This window comes from Salvelinus namaycush, chromosome 39 (assembly GCF_016432855.1).
Source record: "Salvelinus namaycush isolate Seneca chromosome 39, SaNama_1.0, whole genome shotgun sequence".
NCBI classification, from domain to species: Eukaryota; Metazoa; Chordata; class Actinopteri; order Salmoniformes; family Salmonidae; genus Salvelinus; species Salvelinus namaycush.
In genome coordinates this window covers 8,157,376-8,182,420 of record NC_052345.1, presented here as the reverse complement: position 1 = coordinate 8,182,420, position 25,045 = coordinate 8,157,376, and the positions used below count along the sequence as shown (strand labels likewise).

At 41.8% G+C, this 25,045-nt stretch overlaps 1 protein-coding gene across 1 annotated transcript; it reads left to right on the top strand.

Moving 5' to 3' along the window:
• Nucleotides 1-377: 377 nt before the first annotated feature.
• LOC120032494 (solute carrier family 2, facilitated glucose transporter member 9-like) lies at nucleotides 378-22,630 on the top strand. The gene is made up of 12 exons (XM_038978599.1): nucleotides 378-422; nucleotides 4,194-4,292; nucleotides 9,807-9,967; nucleotides 13,092-13,216; nucleotides 14,037-14,182; nucleotides 15,809-15,941; nucleotides 16,207-16,394; nucleotides 18,126-18,236; nucleotides 19,716-19,817; nucleotides 20,126-20,186; nucleotides 21,869-21,996; nucleotides 22,379-22,630. The coding sequence occupies exons 1-12, from the start codon at nucleotides 378-380 to the stop codon at nucleotides 22,628-22,630; spliced, it is 1,551 nt and encodes a 516-aa protein (XP_038834527.1).
• The last annotated feature ends 2,415 nt before the right edge of the window (nucleotides 22,631-25,045 follow it).

Sequence of the window (25,045 nt, the reverse complement as noted above, 5' to 3'; positions counted from 1 at the left end):
TTACCTCCAGTCGGTTTTGCTCAGAAGGCTCTTAACAACACTTTAACGGAGGCAAAGCTGATTAAATTCACTATGGTAGTCGCCCTTGCCTTGGAGAGTCACGCTGACAACCATCATGTGATGGCCTGCAGTCCGTCAAGCAGAACCGAGGAGGTTGGTTTGCTACTGGGAGGGACCTGTAGGCTTTGTGCTCCGCGGATTGGTAGGCAGAAGCTTTCACAACTTCTCAATTATGTCAGTCATCAAAACCCGCCTCTTTCCACCCAAAATAACATGGATGGAGATGCCTGTGGTATAAAAAGTATTGTAGGATAAACATTCCTTTCTCTTAAACCCGCACGGAAAACCCGGGGGAGCATTTATTGATGAGTTCATAGATGGCAGAGGAAGTGTTATTAGCAGAAGATGGGAAATGTGTGGGGGTAAGTGTTGATTCTGTTTTGATAATTGGCTTATTGATGATTCCTCTAGATTTTTGTGTATTTCATACAAAGACTGACTAGATTTTCTTTCATGGCTTTTCTAACATAGTTGTGGCTTCTCTACAAGTATATCACTTTTTCCATTTTTATAGGGAATATGAGACCCTACACATTGGAGATCTAACTGGCTTTCAATATATTTTTGATCCTTAAAAGCGTGCTTGCCATTTCCCTTTGATGGCTGTATATGGTAGGCTACAAATATGGCTTATATACAGTATGGCTTACTTTCAGATTTTTCTTTAATGTATATGATGGCATGGCAAAGGTGTTGGCCTATTGTAGTGGACTTCAAACCCGAGCCCAATACACATTACTGTGCATGTGTTGTGGCCTACAGTGCATTCTGCTGCGTGGTTTAAACCTCTCTGCATTCATCTCTCAGCCAGTGCTTTCAATTCACTAAGGAATGCAGCTCATCTAGACCAGCTAAAGCATCAGAACATCTAAACTGCTGCTGCAACTTGAGCTTATAAGGGGATACCATGTCACTGGGACTTTTAATGGAAACAAATATGTATTTTTAAGATAGTTAAAGCCTCTTATGAACTTCAATACCAGCCACTGAATCCAGGCTTGTCAGAAGACTGGAGCGACCTATTGGAGGTTACAATGCTGCATTGTCTCTTTTCGGCCATTTTCATGTGTGGTTGTCTGTTAGTCTCTCCCGCTGGCCCTTTAAGAAGATTGAATTAGGTTCCTAGGCCAGCCATGCTCCGCTATGCTTTTTATTGTTCACCTTAACTTCTCTGAAATCAGGGCCTTGTCTGCCTGTTTGTTTTACGATGATCGCAAGATACAGGAAGCCTCAACTACGTGAGTGGTAGGCCCCAAAGTGTTTGAGTAATCTTTATAGGCAGTTTAGACAAGGACAGCTTTTGTTCTGGATTGAGCTCCATATCTGATCTATGTTAAAACATTTACATCAGGATGTTTTGAGTCTATGAACTCTATACGGAACTATAAAATGGCCCTGGGTACTTTGTTTACACTCGTCTATTCATTCAGCCAATATAAATATTAGTATATCTTGAGCGTTTGTAATCATGCTATAGGCTACTACTGTACACCTGCTGTGGAGTTGTAGCCTGTCATATTCAGATCATTATTTTAGCTCTTGTCCTTCTTATGTGTTCTTGTTGTACTATGCCTCAACCATTCACCCCCATACCTACAGTCCACAGCTGACTTTCACAAAAGCAATATGGCAGCTTCTGTTGCTTTCTGCTGTACTGCTGGTTAAGTTTGGTTAGTAGGGTGTAGTTAAGTCCTCTCTCAGCAACTGATCCTGTGCACTGGGGGTGTCAGTTAAGCTGGCTGTGCTGGAATTCAGAATCTGGACAGGGGGCTAAGTTCAGGCAGGACTCCTGACTACTACACCACCCCTAGGAATACAATAACACAGTACTTCTACTTAGCCTAGTATGTTTATGCCCATAGGGGCACAGGGGCACGTGCCCCCTCAGAATATTTTTTGTATTTTTTGTTTTAATTTTGTGTTTCCCTGTAATGCTACTAGCCACTTAGATATGTTATGAAGTTGGCTTTAGCTAGCCCAACTACAGTAGGTTCCCAGTCTCCCAACCTTATACCTAGCTATCAAGAAGCCATTGCAGGCCATCAATCAAGTTAGTGTAGTTAGCTTATATGCTGACACAAAGATTCTGGTAGTTATTGGTCGTAGTAGCCTACTCTGATTCTGTCCCACTCTGAATAATAGAATAGAGTTGGGCCTTGTAAAGGGATTTTCTGTCAACTTTACATTTAGATGACATTTTTTAAATTGTACTGTCAAGTTTGTCCATAACCAATTCTACACGTTTATAGTTTTTACAACTATCTGTAGTGTGATTTAAAAAAAAAAAAAAACTTTTCCTCAAGCCTTTTCTTGCTACACCAGGTTGGGGAGAAAACGAACAAATGAAAACGTGTACAGTAATTCTGTGTTTGGCAGGTGGATTCCAGCAGGCTGACTAACCAGGGCTGTATTCATTCAGGCATGCAACAGATTAATAATAATAACGTTTTTCAACCGAAAAAGAAAACAAGTATTCTTATTGGACAAGTCCAGGTTGTCCCTCCTTTTTTCAATCCATTATCTTCTGTTTCGTGCCCAATGAACATGACCCAGGTCCGGCCAAGGTCCAGTACAGTACAGCTCTCCTTGTCCCAGACAGTATCCAACCCATACCCTATTTATGATGTATTAAACGCTTGTACATGCAAAATCATGTACTAATCTCATAATTTACTAATCTCATAATTCCATACTAATCCGGCCACAGAAGAATTGAAATGAACCATTTCAGACTCTGACACCCTTATACACTATGCTGTCATTGTATAGTGGCACTAATCTCGGCACCCAAGTCTTGCATGCCAGCCAGCTACTCGATTTGTCACAAGTCTGTCACAAGGCTATAGCAACACATTTTGTGGCAGCGGTTGTTGTCAAAGTAGCCTAGTAACAGTAAAAGTTGTATACTTCACTTAATAATTGCAGAAATGTTAATCCAGAACTGATCTATGATGTGTAACCTACAGTTTAATGCTCATAATATCAATAATACTATACTGTAAGTGTGGAAGTGTAGCTACATTCAGGTCAGCTTCCCTATGAAAACTGGTTCTGTACATCACAGAAAGCTGTTATGTTGACAGGTTGATTTTAAATCATCATTAAGCATAATGAACTATGGTTATGTATGTTTTCTATTGAAATGCCCAATGACCTGTTTTAGTATTATTTACAGTCACAGTTTGTCCTGTTCTCTCCAACACTTACACCTACACCACATGACTCCATTAATGAAACGATCATAGATATATGGGTCAGGAATTGTGCTATCTAGAACCTAAAATGCTTATTCTGCTGTCCCCATTGGAGAACCCTTTGAAGAACCTTTTGGTTCCAGGTAGAACCCTTTTGGGCTCCATGTAGGACCCTTTCCACAGAGGGGTCTACATGGAACCCAAAAGGGTTCTACCTGGAACCAAAAAGGGTTATCCTATTGGGACAGCCAAATAATCCTTTTGGATCCCTTTTTTCTAAGTATATTTAGGACCCTGAGTTTTACCTGTAACTAGGACCCTGAGTTTTACCTGATAACCTGTAACTAGGACCCTGAGTTTTACCTGATAACCTGTAACTAGGACCCTGAGTTTTACCTGATAACCTGTAACTAGGACCCTGAGTTTTACCTGATAACCTGTAACTAGGACCCTGAGTTTTACCCGGTAACTAGGACCCTGAGTTTTACCCGGTAACTAGGACCCTGAGTTTTACCCGGTAACTAGGACCCTGAGTTTTACCCGGTAACTAGGACCCTGAGTTTTACCCGGTAACTAGGACCCTGAGTTTTACCCGGTAACTAGGACCCTGAGTTTTACCCGGTAACTAGGACCCTGAGTTTTACCCGGTAACTAGGACCCTGAGTTTTACCCAGTAACTAGGACCTTGAGTTTTACCTGGTCAGTATATGTGCTCAGAAAAAAACCTGGGCCCTGGTCATATTGTATGATAAAATTATCCAAATGTTATCAGATGTCTTGAATGTTTCTCATCAGGTTTTGCAGTGTTCCTACTTCCTACAGGTGTAGGATCTTAATTTGACCAGTTTCTCACAGCAGGAAAATAATCATGGAGCAACAGGATGATCAAATGAAGACCCTACACCTATACAGCATCTCCTAATGTTTTCCTTCCTCTAGTCTCTCACCAAGTCGCTGCTGGCCGTGGCTTTCCTGTCCTCGTTCGGTAGCTCCATGCTCTATGGCTACAACCTGGCCGTGGTCAACTCTCCTGCAGAGGTAGGAGGCACCACAGTAACATCTCTATGCAGTAAGACACTGCAGGCCTACATGCATTGAAATGGTTGTGAACAGGGGAATATACAATTTCAGTGAGATACATACAGTCAATAGGAATAGGCCTATTGTGAATATACAGACTCCATGACTGAACCTATCCTTTTTATAAGTACATATGTACTGGAGTTAGTGGACTATAACATAGGAGCTACACAAACTAAGACACCATATGTATTGTATAGGTTTACCACCATGAGTATTCTGTTCACGCCGTGTTACTACTCTCCTCGAGTAGTGTGAAATTGCTGATCTGGGGTCATTTTTGCATTTTTCCCACTATTGGTTAACGTTTACATTAGGAGAGGGGAAGCTGATCCTATGTCTGTACCCAGGGGAAACTTCACACGTGAGCCGAGCCATGAGTCTTGTCCCCTGATTTCCTGGTTGTGGTAGATTTGTTTTGACCTGGATGGTTGAACCGGTTCAGTGTGAACTGTGTCAATTCAGTCAGCCTCACATTAGACCGTGTTATTTCCACAATGGGAACGGTTGACGTTGTAAGGCCTGCTACTGCAGAGCGTTTCCATCTTAGACTTGGATAGAGATCTTATAAGCTAAATTGATTTGTCTAATGGAGACAAAATGGTGTCATAAAAACATAACACACAATGGCCATTGACATATACTTCCATAGACAATATAATCGCACATTTCCACAGCGATTATTGGTATCTGAAGTTGAATCAGCCCAGTGTCTCTGGGTTAGAGATGATGAGTATGCCGTGTCTCTGGGTTAGAGATGATGAGTATGCCGTGTCTCTGGGTTAGAGATGATGAGTATGCCGTGTCTCTGGGTTAGAGATGATGAGTATGCCGTGTCTCTGGGTTAGAGATGATGAGTATGCCGTGTCTGGGTTAGAGATGATGAGTATGCCGTGTCTCTGGGTTAGAGATGATGAGTATGCCGTGTCTCTGGGTTAGAGATGATGAGTATGCCGTGTCTCTGGGTTAGAGATGATGAGTATGCCGTGTCTGGGTTAGAGATGATGAGTATGCCGTGTCTCTGGGTTAGAGATGATGAGTATGCCGTGTCTCTGGGTTAGAGATGATGAGTATGCCGTGTCTCTGGGTTAGAGATGATGAGTATGCCGTGTCTGGGTTAGAGATGATGAGTATGCCGTGTCTCTGGGTTAGAGATGATGAGTATGCCGTGTCTGGGTTAGAGATGATGAGTATGCCGTGTCTCTGGGTTAGAGATGATGAGTATGCCGTGTCTGGGTTAGAGATGATGAGTATGCCGTGTCTCTGGGTTAGAGATGATGAGTATGCCGTGTCTCTGGGTTAGAGATGATGAGTATGCCGTGTCTCTGGGTTAGAGATGATGAGTATGCCGTGTCTCTGGGTTAGAGATGATGAGTATGCCGTGTCTGGGTTAGAGATGATGAGTATGCCGTGTCTCTGGGTTAGAGATGATGAGTATGCCGTGTCTCTGGGTTAGAGATGATGAGTATGCCGTGTCTGGGTTAGAGATGATGAGTATGCCGTGTCTGGGTTAGAGATGATGAGTATGCCGTGTCTCTGGGTTAGAGATGATGAGTATGCCGTGTCTCTGGGTTAGAGATGATGAGTATGCCGTGTCTGGGTTAGAGATGATGAGTATGCCGTGTCTCTGGGTTAGAGATGATGAGTATGCCGTGTCTCTGGGTTAGAGATGATGAGTATGCCGTGTCTGGGTTAGAGATGATGAGTATGCCGTGTCTCTGGGTTAGAGATGATGAGTATGCCGTGTCTCTGGGTTAGAGATGATGAGTATGCCGTGTCTGGGTTAGAGATGATGAGTATGCCGTGTCTCTGGGTTAGAGATGATGAGTATGCCGTGTCTCTGGGTTAGAGATGATGAGTATGCCGTGTCTCTGGGTTAGAGATGATGAGTATGCCGTGTCTCTGGGTTAGAGATGATGAGTATGCCGTGTCTCTGGGTTAGAGATGATGAGTATGCCGTGTCTCTGGGTTAGAGATGATGAGTATGCCGTGTCTCTGGGTTAGAGATGATGAGTATGCCGTGTCTCTGGGTTAGAGATGATGAGTATGCCGTGTCTCTGGGTTAGAGATGATGAGTATGCCGTGTCTCTGGGTTAGAGATGATGAGTATGCCGTGTCTCTGGGTTAGAGATGATGAGTATGCCGTGTCTCTGGGTTAGAGATGATGAGTATGCCGTGTCTCTGGGTTAGAGATGATGAGTATGCCGTGTCTCTTGTCTAACTCCCGTTAGACAGCTCTGCAAGCGCTATGATGTCAAAATACGTTTGTTACCAAATACGGTGTTTCGCTGAGCAACTATTTTAATGTACTCCCGTTACGGCCAGTATGTTAGAAAAAAAAGAGAATGTCTAAGTAAAAAGGTACAAGCAACATTTTCCTCCAATGTATTCAGCTTTTTTTTTTTTTTTACAGAGTCAGCCATAGTAGATTTTCACCTTTTCGGCTCAGGTATTAGAACCAGCGACCTTTTGGTTACTGGCCCAATGCTCGAACCGCTAGGCTACCCACCGGTGGCCGCTTGCAGAGCTGTCTAATGGGAGTTTGAATCGGAGCTTCCTGGGCGTTAAAGAAGAGAGACATCATACTCATCTCTAACCCACAGACACTTCAGGCAAATCAGGCCATACTTGACGCATGGTAAAATGAGTGAAAATGCTACCACGGTAAAATGAGTGAAAATGCCACCACCTCCCTGTCTCATGGATACCTGATGTTACTGTTCTTGTGGTTGATGATGATGATGATGATGACAGGGTTGTTTTCTTTAGTGATGGATATTGCAATGTTTTTCATTTCAATCCCATTGTCAAATCTGTCCACAAATCTGTCTCTTCTTACAACCATTTTAGGAATGTTTATCGATTACATCCCTGTCACACAATCCCTTGCTCCAATTGTTGGTTCCCTCCTTTTATTGTCCTTGCTTCAAATTCCCCAGTGGACATACAGTATAATTAGAAATGTGCACGGCTCCAAAACACAACCTAGTCTTTCACATCGGGAAAACAAGCAGAAGAATTGTCCGACACTACACCAACAAATCGGTGGTAATCTTTTGGCACTATTGTGGAAGTCACGTGGGGAATCAGGGCCGTCAATGACCCTCCTTCCTGCCAAATGGGTTGTCACGAGACTGCTGTGTCTATTCACAGACCTGGGTTCAAATACGATTTGAAATCTTTCAAATACTTTGCCCGCTTGTTTTAGTCTACCCGGATTGTCGGATGAGTGAGTTTAGCACTTTTGCAACTATTCTATTGGTTACATTGTGCCAGGCAAGCTCAATCAAGCCCAGCTTACATGTTTCAAATTATTTCCAATAGTATTTGAACCCAGGTCTGTCTCTTCCACTGAGAGAGTTGTATTCTGCTGCTCTGTTTCAGCTAAGGCTAGGGAGAGGCAGAGAGAAGATGAATTAATTACATAATAGTAACACCACGCTGATTCAGAGACAACAACGTCATTAGAGAAGGAGAGAGGCTAGTATTAGAAAAAGAGGACAGGAAAGGAGGCCCTGGAATTGAATTTTAGCCGTGACCTGAGAGAGAGAGAGAGAGAGAGAGAGAGGTACACTCTTAGAAAAAAGGGTTCCAAAAAGGTTATTTGGCTGTCCCCAAAGGAGAAGTATTTTTGGTTCCATGAAGCTACCCTTTTGGGTTTGATGTAGAACCCTCTGTAGAAAGGGTTCTACATGGAACCTAAAATGGTTCAACCTGCAACCAAAAATTATTTTTCGAAGGGTTATTTTATTTTATATATATATTAGATATACTTTTTCCCCCTAAGAGTAGTCACATGGAAAACTAGGATGTGGTCTATTTGACTCCATAATGTGTAATTTTTCCCCAAAAGGGAGAGGATTCATTCTTTCTCTTACATCATGATCCAAAAACCCTCCATTTGACTCAATCAGAAAAAATGTGTCATCTGCTTTATCAAAGGGCCAGCTAAAGGATATGTGCCTGTCTGTTTTTAAAGGGAGAGCACCGAAACAAGTGTTCTGTGATCAACACTTGCATGGTACTGTACATGACGTGTGTGTGGTAGATTCACCTATACAGTATGCTGCATGTATTTTTGGAACAGCATTACGTGCAAACCTCAAACCTCATTGTGTTACTTTAAATAAGGAAGTGGAATAACATAAGTCTATCAGTATACTGTACATTAGGCTATGAGCTCACTAATCGGATTTGACTTCAACTTACAGCCAAGTGATTTAAGCCATTCAACTCAATGAGTCTGTAATGGTCGGTTGTTACCTTATTCTCTGGCCCTTCCTGACCTCTGTTCTGATGTCAGACGACAGCGTTTAAGCCGCCATTGTCATAATTGTATTATAGTGTATAGCCAGGCGTACAGTGCATTCGGAAAGTATTCAGACCCCTTGGCTTTTTCCACATTTTGTTACGTTACAGCCTTATTCTAAAATTTATTAAATAAATACAAATTCTCATCAATCTACACACACTACCCCATAATGAAAAAGCAAAAACAGTTTTTTAGAAATGTTTAGAAATGTATTAAAAATAAAAAACAGAAATACCTTATTTACATAAGTATTCAGACACTTTACTCAGTACTTTGTTGAAGCACCTTTGGCAGCGATTACACCCTCGAGTCTTTTGGGGTGCTGTATCATAACAAAATGTGGAAAAAGTGAAGGGGTTTACTTTCCGAATGCACTGTATATACCTGCACTGAAATTGAGTGAAAATAGATTTTCCTTCATAATCTCTCTTAAAAGGGAACGAAAATGCTACATACAAATATGACGATGCCAAAAGACACACATGTAAATAGTTAAAAAATAAAGGCCGGGGTATTGTCTGTTGATCCCATCACTTCTAGACTCTATTGTGTTGATATGACTTCCTTATCTACATTCTACCCTTTCTCCTTCCCCTCGCCTCCCTCAGTACATAGACTGAAAAACAGCTTCTATCTCAAGGCCATGCTAAACAGCAATCAGTAACTCAGAGAGGCTGCTGCCTACATTGAGACCTGATCACTGGCCACTTTAATAAATGGATCACTAGTCACTTTAAACAATGCCACTCTAAATAATGTCACTTTAATAATGTTTACATATCTTACATTACTCATATCACATGTATATACTGTATTTGAGAACCATCTATTGCACCTTGCCTATGCCGCTCGGCCATCGCTCATCCATATACTTATATGTATATATTCTCATTCACCCCTTTTAGATTTGTGTGTATTAGGTTGTTGGAGAATTGTTAGATTGCTTGTTAGATATTACTGCACTGTCAGAACTAGAAGCGCAAGCATCTCGCTACACTCACATTAACATCTGCTAACCATGTGTATGTGACCAATAAAATTTGATTTGATAAAGCAGTTTTGCAACCATACAATGGCGTCTGCTTCTAGCAATTTCTTCTGACTTGACATGGTATCTACGGTATGTTTGACTCTTCCTCCCTCTCTTCCTCCTCTCCCAGTACATCAAGGCATTCTATAACCAGACGATGATAGCAAGGAACGGGACGGGTCTGGACGACAAGAAGCTTACGTTGTTCTACTCCGCCACCGTGTCTGTGTTTGCCATCGGGGGCATGGTGGGCAGCCTCATGGTGGGCATACTAGTCACCAGATTTGGAAGGTAAGACTTAGCCCCAAATCTTAGACTTGCCCCTCCAGCCATAATTGACATGACGCCATTGACATAACGCCATTGACATAACGCCATTGACATAATAAAAAGCATGAGCTGGCGCACACCCAGAGAAAATGATTTAGTGTAGAGGTGCTGACTTACAGAGAATAAACTGTAAGCTATGGAAATGGAGTCGAACGGTCCATATCTATAACCTCCCAGTCATTTATTTGGTTAAAAAACCCACCAACGTTGCGGCATCACTGTGCCTTCTTCAGGGTAATGTAACGAATGCTTGAACCAGGTTATGTATAAAAACAGTGACACCCATTCCAAATGGGAACTACAAATGTGGCTCATGCGCACAGTGCAATAGCACTACAAAAACATCCTTCTTCAGACACCCACATATGTCAAAAAATCCCTGTTAGGGGTATCATCTCATGCAAGACAAAGGGAGTAATCCATCTCATCACCTGTACATGTGGGAAAGCCTACATAGGACAAACGAAAAGACAAGTAAAACCACGCATAGCTGAACACCGCAGCTCAATCAGGTGTCAGAACATTGACTATTCAGTAGCAGCTCAATCAGGTGTCAGAACACTGACTATTCAGTAGCAGCTCAATCAGGTGTCAGAACATTGACTATCCAGTAGCAGCTCAATCAGGTGTCAGAACACTGACTATTCAGTAGCAGCTCAATCAGGTGTCAGAACACTGACTATCCAGTAGCAGCTCAATCAGGTGACAGAACACTGACTATCCAGTAGCAGCTCAATCAGGTGTAAGAACACTGACTATCCAGTAGCAGCTCAATCAGGTGACAGAACACTGACTATCCAGTAGCAGCTCAATCAGGTGTCAGAACACTGACTATTCAGTAGCAGCTCAATCAGGTGTCAGAACACTGACTATCCAGTAGCAGCTCAATCAGGTGTCAGAACACTGACTATCCAGTAGCAGCTCAATCAAGTGACAGAACATTGACTATCCAGTAGCAGCTCAATCAGGTGACAGAACACTGACTATCCAGTAGCAGCTCAATCAAGTGACAGAACATTGACTATTCAGTAGCAGCTCAATCAGGTGTCAGAACACTGACTATCCAGTAGCAGCTCAATCAGGTGACAGAACACTGACTATCCAGTAGCAGCTCAATCAGGTGACAGAACACTGACTATCCAGTAGCAGCTGAATCAGGTGACAGAACATTGACTATCCAGTAGCAGCTCAATCAGGTGTCAGAACACTGACTATCCAGTAGCAGCTCAATCAGGTGACAGAACACTGACTATCCAGTAGCAGCTCAATCAGGTGACAGAACACTGACTATCCAGTAGCAGCTCAATCAGGTGTCAGAACACTGACTATCCAGTAGCAGCTCAATCAGGTGACAGAACACTGACTATCCAGTAGCAGCTCAATCGGGTGTCAGAACACTGACTATCCAGTAGCAGCTCAATCAGGTGTCAGAACACTGACTATCCAGTAGCAGCTCACTTTGTTGAAGCTAACTATCCAATCTCCTCCCTCAAATACACAGGCACTGAGCATGTTGCTCCACCAAGGAGAGGAGGTAACATGGAGATCCTACTACTACAAGAGGCTTACTGGATATCCTATCTAAAAACTTTAACCCCTAGTGGTCTGAATATTGACTTTGATCTCAGGTCCTTCTTATGACCAATTATATTTTCTGTGAACAGGTCTTGTAAATGAAAATATTCTTTCTACAGCTTATCGGAGTACACCCAATATGTTCCCCCTGTTGATGATGCTTATTGTGCATTATGGTTGAACCAAAAGAATACATGTCACAAAAACATTGAGTGAAATTGGAAATATTGAAATATATGGGTGACATTAAATGAAACAATGTATCTTGATGCTAATGTTATGCTAATGCTAATGATAACAATTAAATAATATATTCAATATGCTGTGGGTCTTTTTAACAGTTTCGCTCAATTCATTCTGCTCAACCTAGCAATTACGACACACCCCTCACTATTGTCATTGGTTGCACTAATTGCACTGTTTGTCTACATAACCTGGTTCAAGCATTTATGACATTACCTTGAAGAAGGCACAGTGATGCCCAAACGTTGGTGTGTTTTGACCCAATCAATTACTGAGAGGTTATACATATGGAGTGTGCGACTCTTTGTTTTTATAACGTCATTGACATAACGTCATTGACATAACGCCATTGACATAACTTCATTGACTGATCAGTAAACAACTAAATGACAGTCACATTCGTCTGTGACCACTCTTGTTGGTGCAAGTGCCTGACAATGTCTACACCCCCTTGAACTTTTCACATTTTGCTGCCTTAATAAAATTCAATCTAAAAAGGGATTAAAATGTATATATTTTTCTACAGATCTACACAACTTACTCCACATTTTCAAAGTGGAAGAAATTTATAGAACATTCATAAATGGATAAGTCTCCACCCCCCCCCCCCCCCCCCCCCCTGAGGTAATACTTGGTGGAAGCAAAGAGTTGTGAAAAGTTGGTAGAATCTTAATGAAAATGATTCACAGTTGTAATGGCTGCCAAAGGTCCTTCAACCAAGTATTAACTCAGGGGGGTGGAGACTTATCCATTTTATGATATTTAATATTTTCCTAATTTGGAAAATGTTCTATAACTGTCTTTGACTTTGAAAATGTGGAGTAAGTTGTTTAGAAGTGTATGAAAATAAATCGAATTGAATGCCTTTTTAGATTTCATTTTAAGGCAGCAGAATGTGAAAAAAGTTCAAGGTGTGTAGAATTTCTACAGGCACTGTAATGTCAATGATGTGCTGCATCAAAGAAAATGCCAAGGTGTTTGAGAGATCCTCGACCGAGAACTGGATTTTGATTAAGATTTTTGCGAAAATGGGGAAAGGAAAAGAAGTCAATGGAAAACTGGTCAAACATCTAAAACTATTGATTTACTCTGTAGAAAATTATATATGTTGGAAATCATTCAGACATTTATGCATACTTAGGCTACATCTCTTTGCGTTACGAAAGTCTTACATTTAAATCGGGTGTTTGAGGATATTGGACTTCCAGTATGTTGAAGCCAATGGTTTGTCGAAGGTTTCTCAGGCTGATTGTTCTGCTGTCTACAGGAAAGGGACCCTGGTGAGAATCACATGTCTGGTGTTTATAGCTGGAGCCTTCATGGGCTTCAGCAGGACCTTTGGCTCTCCAGAGATGATCATTGTTGGACGCTTCATCACAGGGGTACACTCAGGTAATGCAGTAACAGAGAATAATACCACTATGTCCGACCGTCCTTAACATGTTGAGTAAGGATTAGGAAACACTATTTGAGGGGGTAATCATAAGGCATTCATAACACATACTGTACGTAACTTGACACCTGACGCAAGTATTCTCTCTCTCTCTCTGTCTCTCTCTCTCTCTCTCTGTTTCTCTCTCCCTCTCTACCGCACCTGCTGTTTCAACCTCTGAATGCTCGGCTATGAAAAGCCAACTGACATTTACTCCTGAGGAGCTGATCTGTTGCACCCTCTATAACCACTGTGATTATTATTTGACCCTGGTGGTCATCTAAGAACGTTTGAACATCTTGAAGAACGATCTGGCCTTAATGGCCATGTATTCTTATAATCTCCATCCGGTACAGCCAGGAGAGGACTGGCCACCCCTCAGAGCCTGATTCCTCTCTAGGTTTCTTCCTAGGTTCCTGCCGTTCTAGGGAGTTTTTCCTAGCCACTGTGCTTCTACATCTGCATTGCTTGCTGTTTGGAGTTTTAGGCCTGGTTTCTGCTGATGTAAAAAGGGCTTTAAATAAATACATTTGATATATGCATTTCTGTGTGTTGTGTTTTACTTATCTGAATGAATCAGGGCTTCTTTCTGTTGCTCTACAACACATTATCAGCTCTTATCAGCAACAATGCTAGCTGTAAGGTTAACTGCTAATGCTGAATCTGATCTGTGTAATGTCCATATCCCCCTCACTCCAGGTATCTCTCTGAGTGTGGTACCTATGCACCTGGGGGAGATAGAACCTCTATGACCTCTCACCTCTGTTCCCCTCCCACAAGGTATCTCTCTGAGTGTGGTTCCAATGTACCTGGGGGAGATAGCACCTAAGAACCTGCGAGGCTTCCTGGGCCTCGTGCCTAGCATATTTATCTGTCTAGGAGTCTTCATCGCTCAGATCCTGGGTCTACATGAACTACTGGGAAAGGTGCAGTAAAATCTTATCCTTAATATCTTAGTTCATAGTTAATATTCTTTGTTGGTCTTTTATTTGGCGTAAATAGAATAAGAACTTTTGGTGAGGTAAAGTCGGTAACGTAACCTCAAATTCTGACGCCCTCTGGTGGCATTTTCTAAACCCCGCATAATATTGTATACTACCCTCATAAAGTACATTTCGGTTTCCGAACTATAAATCCTACAAACACATGCTTAGTACTGTTACAAAGGTAAGAACTGTGGGATTCTGATAAAGGTGGAAAAAAAAATTGACTAAAACAGAGCCCGAGATGCAGCAGGCCTAAACCCCTTGAAATGTACTTTTTTTTTTTGCTGTTGGTTTTTCTTCACGGAGGGGGGGATGGGGAATAAGACATTTTAAAGTCTAGGCTTGAAATAAAATATGTTACCATTTACTATTTCCAAAAAATATGTATACATTTTAAATAATGGTGGCACTCTAAACATGAACACAGCCATTTTAAAAGCGTAGGGCTTGTGCAAAGTTCCATGCCTTCATTTTTCCTATTACAGGAATTATATGCATATGAAGAGAAAGATGAAGTCTCTACCTATCCATTGATGTAAATATATCCCCTGTCTGATTCCTGGTTCGTGCACTAGATACGAGAACACATGACGTCTCATGGCCACGTGAAACCAGTTGCGTCTGGTTAGGGTAGTGAGTCACTGTTCCAAAATGGCTGAACGGATTTTCAAATCTGACATCTTAAATTTACCATAGCAATCAAAAATAAGACACAAACAAGTGAAGAAACCTCTAACTTATTTTCCCATTCACTATTCCTGTTGTAAATGAGAGAGAGTTTAAGGATGCATGTGGAGGATTCAGGTAATGTGGATAGACAAAGAAATTCATTGCTTTACATTGACCATCAGGGTGTATCCTTTCCATGCATACTAAATGTTTGCACCTTTGGTGACTTGACCTACATTGCATACTCTATGAATATATCCATGATATATGGCCTTTATGGGGGGGCAGTGGTGGGGGGGAGAGATTCTTATGACATTGCCAGTAGTAAGATTTTAGTTAAATTTCCAAAAAGACAATGGCTATGTCTTTCAAATGATATGTCACTCTATTTTCTGACCTATTTATTTATTTTAAAAAATGGGGGGGGGAATACCCCCCCCAAACTTTCCGGACCCTGTACCGGGCCCAAATCAACCGCTCGGAGTTTAACAGAATAAACTCACCCTGTGACGTGCTGGTGAAGCCTAAACATTGGAGGTATATTAAAACTACTCTGCAATGCACCCTGATGGTATGTGACATTCATTTTATTTCAGACTTTTCTTTGGAGAAATGATATCCTCCTCTCAAGGCGGAACTATCAAGGAATGTGATCTGAATACATTTGCAGTGTGTCCCAGTTCTACAGTAATCAGATCAGTCAATAGTATCGACCCACGTGGTAGACTCATCTTTTACGATCATCTCCATTCAGCACACTATTTGGCTGCTTTTTATTCCATTGCTTTTAATTTTTTATTCTACCTTCCTTCAAACTTTGTTATACCATTTTTTTTAAAGAAACTCATATTGATCTCTTGCTGACCCTATATCCTTTGGCCTCTAACCCCTCAACAGGAAGAGCACTGGCCCCTCTTCCTGTCTCTGGTGGTGATCCCCACCATGTTCCAGCTGATGCTGTTGCCATGGTTCCCAGAGAGCCCGCGGTACCTGCTCATAGAGAAGAGGAATGTCCACGCCACCATCACAGGTGAGGAGGCTCCGTCCATTAGGAGGATATAGTTGATAGTTCTTTCTTTCTTTTCTTGGCATATAGTAGACTGTAAAATACCTAAAATACCTGAATTGCTATTGTAAGGAGTATTATATGAAGAGATGCAGATTTTCTGTTTGTTCGTTTTTTGGGGGAAAGCTGTAACCACAGACCAATACAACAAATACTTGTATTTCAATACTGTATACAACCCTAGCTGTGCTGTACTCACCAGTCTAGTAAAGTGAAATCCTCTCCCCAGCTCTGAAGTGGTACCGGTCCAAAGTGAACATCCAGGCAGAGATCGAGGAGATGCAGGAGGAGCAGCGGTCCATGTCCTCGGTCCAGACCGTGTCGGTCATCGGTCTGCTGAAGGACCGGAGCGTCCGATGGCAGGTCATCACTATAGTGGTGGTTAATATCGGCATGCAGCTGTCCGGTATCGACGCGGTGGGTCATTGTGTTTGTTTGTGTGTGTGTTTGTCCATACATTCATGCATACATGCAGGAGAGTGTGTGTCCCTGTGTGTGTGGATACACCATATGCCCATATCACCACCACCACTATATATTACAGCCTCACTTAGAACCACTGGTGCTGAGTGACAAAGCAGGGGCATGCCTCATTACTGTACAATACACCCTAGACACACACACACTGGTCCTCATTACTGTACAACACCCTAGACCCACACACACTGGTCCTCATTACTGTACAATACACCCTAGACACACACACACTGGTCCTCATTACTATACAATACACCCTAGACACACACACACACTGGTCCTCATTACTGTACAATACAATACACCCTAGAAACATACACACACACACACACACACACACACACACACACACACACACACACACACACACACACACATATCCTCGTTTCATAGTCCAAATGGATTCCCACACACACACACTGATCCTAGTGACATGGGCCCTTGGCCCTTCAGCACCATGTGGATAAGCACTCGTGTATATGGTCTCATGCTGGTCCCCATCTCACAGCACGGCCACGCTATGCTGCTTTCTCCTGTCGCTGCTGCTCCAGACAACAGCTCTAATGTCATATCAAAGAACCCCAATGTCCACCTTTTAGAATTCCGAGGTCTTTGCAACCCATTTCCTGCTTGGTGATACTAAATTCTAGAAGTCCAATCAGAATTCTACACAGGGACGGGCAAATACCATGTGTGGATGTGACATATTTCCATGAATAGGTGGAAAAATCCATGTATGTGTGGATGGTGGATGGTTACTGTGTGGATGGTGGATGGTTACTGTGTGGAAGGTGGATGGTTACTGTGTGGAAGGTGGATGGTTACTGTGTGGAAGGTGGATGGTTACTGTGTGGAAGGTGGATGGTTACTGTGTGGAAGGTGGATGGTTACTGTGTGGAAGGTGGATGGTTACTGTGTGGAAGGTGGATGGTTACTGTGTGGAAGGTGGATGGTTACTGTGTGGAAGGTGGATGGTTACTGTGTGGAAGGTGGATGGTTACTGTGTGGAAGGTGGATGGTTACTGTGTGGAAGGTGGATGGTTACTGTGTGGAAGGTGGATGGTTACTGTGTGGAAGGTGGATGGTTACTGTGTGGAAGGTGGATGGTTACTGTGTGGAAGGTGGATGGTTACTGTGTGGAAGGTGGATGGTTACTGTGTGGAAGGTGGATGGTTACTGTGTGGATGGTGGATGGGTTACTGAAACCAACTATATGTGTGCATTTCATCTACTTTTCCTGAACTTGTCCGTATTAGAGGATGTGTGTTGTTGACATTCATTCATTTGACTGGGAATACTATAAGCCAACGTTGACATGTTGGACCACAGCATTGATTAAATATATCTGATTTGACAGATTGGATTTAGGATGGTTATGACAGCAATTATGATGAATCAGCCATGAGTAATAAGAGCTTCAGAATGACCATTAGCTGAACGTTGCATATTTTTTTAGCCAGGTTAAAACAGACGGTCATGTTTAATATGTACACTCAGTTACTAATGTTGCTGTCGATGATGATGTAAGCGCTGTACAGCCCAGAACACTGAACAATGGACTATTCAAAGAACAATGCAACAAAGATGTATCCCTACAGTATGTGTATTCAACAATGTACATGTTCACTACTCACAGTTCAGCTACTGATCTACAGCTCTCTCTCTCTTCAGATCTGGTTCTATACCAACACCATCTTTGAGAACGCAGGTATCCCAGTCCCTCAGATCCAGTACACCACGGTTGGAACCGGAGCCATCGAGGTTATCGCTGGATGCGTAGGGGTAAGCAAGCTGTCATTGGATTACTGTGTGAGCACAACCGCTGAGCATGCTAGCTTAGCCTGGTTCACCAGACTGAAAGCTGCTCTCATAGGTGAGTGAAGCATTCAGTCTGGTTTAACCAGGCTAACATTAGCTAGCCTACTCTAGTCTGAGGTGTTATTATTATTGTCTGGTAGCTGGTGGTAATACTCACTTCCACACTCCTTTTGGACAAGCCTGTACTTTAGCTATAAGGCCCTCAGGAACTGTTAAGCATATATCCACTGAGATACTATAGTCAAACCACAGCTATATTATATACGGTAAATTATGTATATGTAGCGTGGTTCGTTCTGCGTTGTGTGTTTTCAATTAGGACGCTGCCACAACTGACGGTCTGCTCGTTGAACTCTTTTTATTTGCCCTGCACACGAAGAGACAACACACACGTTACCCTTGGTGCAGTCACAGCTCTCCGGCACCTTGCTAGCCGAGGGTCAGGCAAAAGAGCGCCAAAAGGAATTAACAGGTGCTGCGTGCACACACTCGCTGCACAACAGCATATACAAGTAAAACTATACAGAACATAATTCTGACAAAATAAAAGACATACCTGCACACGAAGAGACAACACACACGTTACCCTTGGTGCAGTCACAGCTCTCCGGCACCTGCGCGAGCACATGGACACTCACTCAACCACTGTCACAAGTACTCAGAAGTTACAACAGATACCCCAGTCAGTGAGCTCTGTGAAACTTGTTAACATAAATTCCTACACTGTCCACACTATAACAAACGTATGGTTGCAAAACAGTACATTGTATAACCTTATGACGGTTTTATATTAAACAGTTTCGGAGCCAAGGACAACATACCTTGCTAGCCGAGGGTCAGGCAAAAGAGAACGATAAAGTGGTATGGGAATACAGATAACCCGCGATGGGCCAAACCAAAATATACAAAACTTTTACAATCACTTGTATGTACAATATTGGTATGAAAAAGTGTTTGTACACCAAATAAAAACATTAGCTATGCAGCTGTAATTAAATAAAAAAACACTGAATTATTATTATTATTATCAGATTATTAACATCCCCTCTTGACCTGGCCTATTTGAATTGGTCCTTGTGTGCAATTTGGTGCATAATCTATGGGAACAACATCACACTGCTACATTTACATTCTTTACAGCACGGCTCTGGTTCAGACCATGTCTGTTCCAAATGGCACACTATTCCCTATATATCCCCCTTTGGGCCCTGGTCAAAAGTAGCGCACTACAAAGGAAATAGGGTGTCATTTGGGATGCATCCCATGACTACAGTTTCTAAAGAGACATATAGGTCAGTGGACATACTACTGGGTGCTGAGCTATTCCAAGAAACACAGTCTCTGGGTAGCAGTTTGCCATTTTTTCCCATGCAGAAGCATAACATTGGCATGTTAAGTCGTCAGCCAATAGAAATAACTTGTTCTCCTTTGTCCCGCCTCCAGTGCTTCACCATTGAACGGCTGGGCAGAAGACCTCTGATGATTGGTGGATTCACCTTCATGGGAATTTGTTGTGCAGGGATCACGCTGTCCCTCATGTTCCAGGTACGTTCATCTACCCATGAATCTTCCCCTATAGACACAGGTCTAGGATCAGTTCGCCAGACCTGGAATTCTGCATTTTCTGTGAAAAGAGAAAATCTGATTTCAGGTCAGTTTATAGAAGAACAATGCAATCTTCATTACTATTAGTCTGAATCGTGCAGACTCTCTTTGTGTTACTGTCTCTGTGTCTTTCACTGTCTCTTTAATGAGTACAATCAGTAACCAGTCAGTCTATTATTTGTAATGTGATGACTGTCCTATGGTCTCTGATAATGACTGTCCTATGCTTCCATTCAATGCCCATTAAGTCCCACTACATCAGTGTTGCCTGTGTGGTGGGGATCATCGCTGGCTTCTGTATAGGACCAGGTAAGACATCTACCCTGGTGGTCTGCTTGTTTGTTTATCTCTGTCTCTGTTTCTCTCCTTCAAAACAAGGTTCTATACTCAGGATGTATATCTCTCTCAGTAGAAGAGTGGGTACTTCTTCTTTTAGCACAAGGGGCTATAATGCTACTCTGAGAAGTACATTTAAGTTATTTAGCAGGTGCTGTTATCCAGAGAAACTATGGTTAAGTGTCATGCTCAAGGGCACATCAACAGATTTTTCACCAAGTTGGCTCAGGGATTCGAACCAGCAACATTTCAGTTACTGACCCAAAACTATTAACCTCTAGGATACCTATAGCACTTTGAACGTTCCACTTTATCCAATAGACACAGCCTGTTATTTTCTAACTAGGAAACACTGCTCTCTGGTGGTGGAATATAGAAGTGCTCTAGGAAAGGCAGCCAAAACTCCCCTCACTGGTGACCCAACATAAATAGCTACTCTATTGTATTTCATTAATCCACTAAATGAGGAAATCATAACTGCCACGGTAACAGGAACATCCATTCTTACACCCATTTGTTTGTGGCTCGTCGGCTGAACGCAACAGTTTATTAGAATGTTGATGGTGGCTATAAGCATGATGAATTAGACCAACACCAGTTTACATAATGTAATCCGTCAAGCAGGCAAAATCCATACATCAAGCTCAGATGAGGATTTTCTGTTTGCCGCAATTAGATTTTCAATGGCTCATTGTTCATAATGAATATTTTGGTGTGTGTGTGTGATGAATATGCCTCCTTGAGACAAAGACTTGCATAAACAATGTGAAGGAGCTCATAGTACTGCAGATGTCGACAAAATGCAGGGCCCTACTTATTGACTATATTATCAAGCCTTCTCCCCATGTCATTATCATGCACAAATAATGAGGACTAAACTTGACACGTTCATCATTAGGCTTTTACTAATGTATTATTCCTCATTCATAATATCTCTCATTTCTAACCATGATGAAATAGATATTTGGAGCAATGAAACCGTCTATAGATTCTACATATTATAGAGTTAACATATTGAGATACAGATGTAGGACCTTAATTTGATCACTCCTTTGTTGCTGAGAATTTTCAAATGAGCTTTGTGATTTACGTAAGTTCACTGAAAACCCACACTAACACATGGTTATATTAACAATATTGTACTTTTCATGTAGCCTACTTTTGGCCAGCTAATAGCCTAACCACCAATCAGGCAATATAATGGACTAAATGTTCAAATCCTGTTGCTGCAGGATTATTTGGCTGTGACAATACAGATCAAATTAAGATCATACATCTGTCTTACACCGATGGAATATAATGGTGGTTTCAATCCTCAATGTACTATCCTTACTCTAAAGTCTTGCTGTTATCAATATCAGTGGTTTGGTAGTTTGTCCAACTTCACATGTGACTATAACTAGTAGCCCATGATGTGATTCTATCATGGCTTGAAAAGTATATTTTTGTAGACTATGGCTGTGTTCACACATTCTGATATTCGATCCACTATTTGTTCTTTTGGCCAATCACATCAGATCTTTTCACATCAGATATTTTTCAAAGTTGATCTGATTGGTCAAAAGATCAGTTAGTGGAGAAATGATCAGAGTTGGGTTGGCCGTCTAAATGCCGCCAACTTGTCTCATTGTGTGTGTGTCTCTGTCCCTGTGTAGCTGGAGTACCCTTCCTGATTACAGCAGAGCTGTTTAAACAGTCCCATCGTCCGGCTGCCTACACCGTGGCTGGATGCCTCAACTGGCTGTCCAACTTCACCATTGGCTTTGTCTTCCCCTTCCTACAGGTCAGAACTACAGGCCTATAATTACTCCTGTACACACGTTTTACCGCTGTATGTTGGCATTTTAGTCGTGCCTTTTTCACGCCAGCTCTCGATCCAGCTCCCTATTCCCTCAAACTCATCTGTAGTAGTAAAGCAGTAGTATAGTAGCAGTATAGTATTAGTATAGTGATAGTATACTAGTAGCATATTGGTAGTATATCAGTAGTATAGTAACAATATATCAGTAGTATAGTAGCAGTATAGCAGTAGTATATTAGCAAATAGTAGCAAATGTTTTAATGAAATAAGTGCCATCGTCTGAAGATCCAATTCGCATGGTGTTCTGTTACTGTTCCCTCTGATAATCAATTAATTCAGCAAACAACTCTTTCCCCACCCCCAGATGTCGGCAGGGGCCTACTGCTACCTGGTGTTCTTTGGCGTGTGCATGGCAGTGGCAGCCTACGTCTTCTTCATCGTCCCCGAGACCAAGAACAAGACATTTGTGGAGATCAGCCAGATGTTCGCGGCCAGGAACGGCATGCTGGAGGAGGAGAGCAGCGAACTGGGCGTCGCTAAAAACCTCAAACTAGCCAAGATGAACGGCTATGGTGCCGTCGACCTGGAGTACGAAGTGATGGAGAAGAAGAAGTAGAGAAGGGGAAAGGGAGAGAGAGAGCGATAGAGACGTGGGTAGTCTAAAAGTGTCTCTTCATCTGTACTGATCTGAAAACACCCCACTGGGCACAGACATCAGTTAAACGTCTAGTTTTGATTTCCATTTGGTTGAGTTGTCAACTAACGTGAAGTCAATGTGAAATCAACATAAAATGTCACCATGATATTGGCTTTAGGTTAAAAGTTAGTTTTAAAAAAATGCCCTTTTTGCAAATCCAATTCGTTTCCCACGTTGATTCAACGTCATCACACTGAATTGATTTGTTGAAATGACGTGGAAACAACGTTGATCCAACCAGTTTTTGCCCAGTGGGACAGAATAGGTGGAAGCAATGTGGTGGAATTGGTGGACTTTGCTTTTCCCTGCCCAGTTAATGCAGACAAAGAAAACCATCTATTTCGATTCATTGTTCAGTATTTCATTTCGTTCTTCTTCTGAATCTGTGTTCATGGTGTATAGACACCTGTGTCAGTCTACCACCACAAAACCCCTTATGTAAGAGCTCTAGGATAGTGTGTGAGATGTGTGGTGGAGTTTAACATGTTCTCAATGGTGTCTAAGTTTAATTATGTCCATATCTATGTAAATGAAAAACATTTTTGACAGAACTCTATCTCCATACTGTTCCAAAATGTAACATTTAATGTTACCAGTTGTACAGTAACCAACATAGACTCTATGTACTGTTTGGAAGTCAGCACGTCTACAACCATTAGGTTTCACTCTCCTCTCAGTTATATGTGCCTCTCTTTCCGTGAATCACGCTGAAAGTCTTCTTCTCTCAATCCGGCTGAAAACCTTTCCTACAGTATAGAGGGAATGTATTTATTTATTGACACAGCAACAGTATCATGATATGAATGCAGTATCTGACGTTTACCATTTTCCTGATCACTGGTTTTGACAGAAAATGAGGTCAGTCCACATCAGGTGAATGGTATAGTTTTAGAAACACTATCAGGTGTTATAATGCCTTAACAACATATTCATAGCACATTATAAGGTGCTATGATCCTTTATAAGGCTTCATAAGAAGGTGCTCCAAGTGTTACAGTGTCTGTAATCATGTTTACCTTGCTTAGCTGAAGAGAGAACCAATAACTTGAGTTTGCTTGTTTATGTATTTTTTCTTCTCTCTTTTGCGTAAGAGAGTTTGTAAATGTGGCTACTGTAGTAGTCATTCCATATTCCGAGGCAGGATAAGTTATATATTGTACATGTTAAACAGATATGCACAAGAAAGTGTGTAGGAGGATATATACATTATACACTGAGTGTACAAAACATTAGGAACACCTTCCTAATATTGAGTTACACCCTCTTTTGCCATCAGAACAGCCTCAATTCGTGGGGGCGTGCTGGCCCATGTTGATCTAATGCTTCCCGCAGTTGTGTCAAGTTGTCTGGATGTCCTTTGGGTGGTGGACCATTGTTGATACACACAGGAAACTGTTGAGTGTTTAAAACCCCCAGCAGCGTTGCAGTTCTTGACACACTCAAACCGGTGCGCCTGACACCTACTACCACCTACTACTATTCACCAGGTCAGTCGATGTCATGGAAAGAGCAGGTGTCCTTAATGTTTTGTACACTCAGTGTATATCGTACGTTAAATTGTACCTAGAATAATAGTGAAGACATCAAAACTGTGAAATAACACATATGAAATCATGTAGTACCCAAAAAAGTATTACACACCCTTTGCCTTGATGACAGCTTTGCACACTCTTGGCATTCTCTCAACCAGCTTCATGTGGTAGTCACCTGGAATGCATTTAATTTAACAGGTGTCCCTTGTTAAGTTAATTTGTGGAATATAGGGGTGTCAACTTTTGACTGGTACTGTATATATTTATACAGCGCCTTGCGAAAGTATTCAACCCCTTGGCATTTTTCCTATTTTGTTGCATTACAACCTGTAATTTAAATTGATTTTTATTTGTATTTCATGGAATTGACATACACAAAATAGTCAAAATTGGTGAAGTGAAATGAAAAAAATAACTTAAAATAAATTTTAAAAACGGAAAAGTGATGTGTGCATATGTATTCACCCCCTTTGCTATGAAGCCCCTAAATAAGATCTGGTGCAACCAATGACCTTCAGAAGTCACATAATTACTTAAACAAAGTTCACCTGTGTGCAATCTAAGTGTCACATGATCTGTCACATGATCTCAGTATATATACACACCTGTTCTGAAAGGCCCCAGAGTCTGCAACACCACCAAGCAAGCTGTAACGATTTTCCTCCTCTTCTGACGAGGAGTATGAAGGATCGGACCAATATGCAGCGTGGTAAGTGTCCATGATAGTTTAATAAAACTGAACACGACAAAATAGAAAAATAACAAAGTGAATGATAACGAAAACCGAAACAGTCCTGAAATG

Bases quoted from the DNA above. Each gene is read 5' to 3' on its own strand.
- LOC120032494 (XM_038978599.1), top strand. From the start codon at position 378: ATGGCAGAGGAAGTGTTATTAGCAGAAGATGGGAAATGTGTGGGG. The intron at 14,183-15,808 runs GTGCAGTAAAAT...ACCCCTCAACAG, and splicing joins TACATGAACTACTGGGAAAG to GAAGAGCACTGGCCCCTCTT. The intron at 20,187-21,868 runs GTAAGACATCTA...GTCCCTGTGTAG, and splicing joins TGGCTTCTGTATAGGACCAG to CTGGAGTACCCTTCCTGATT.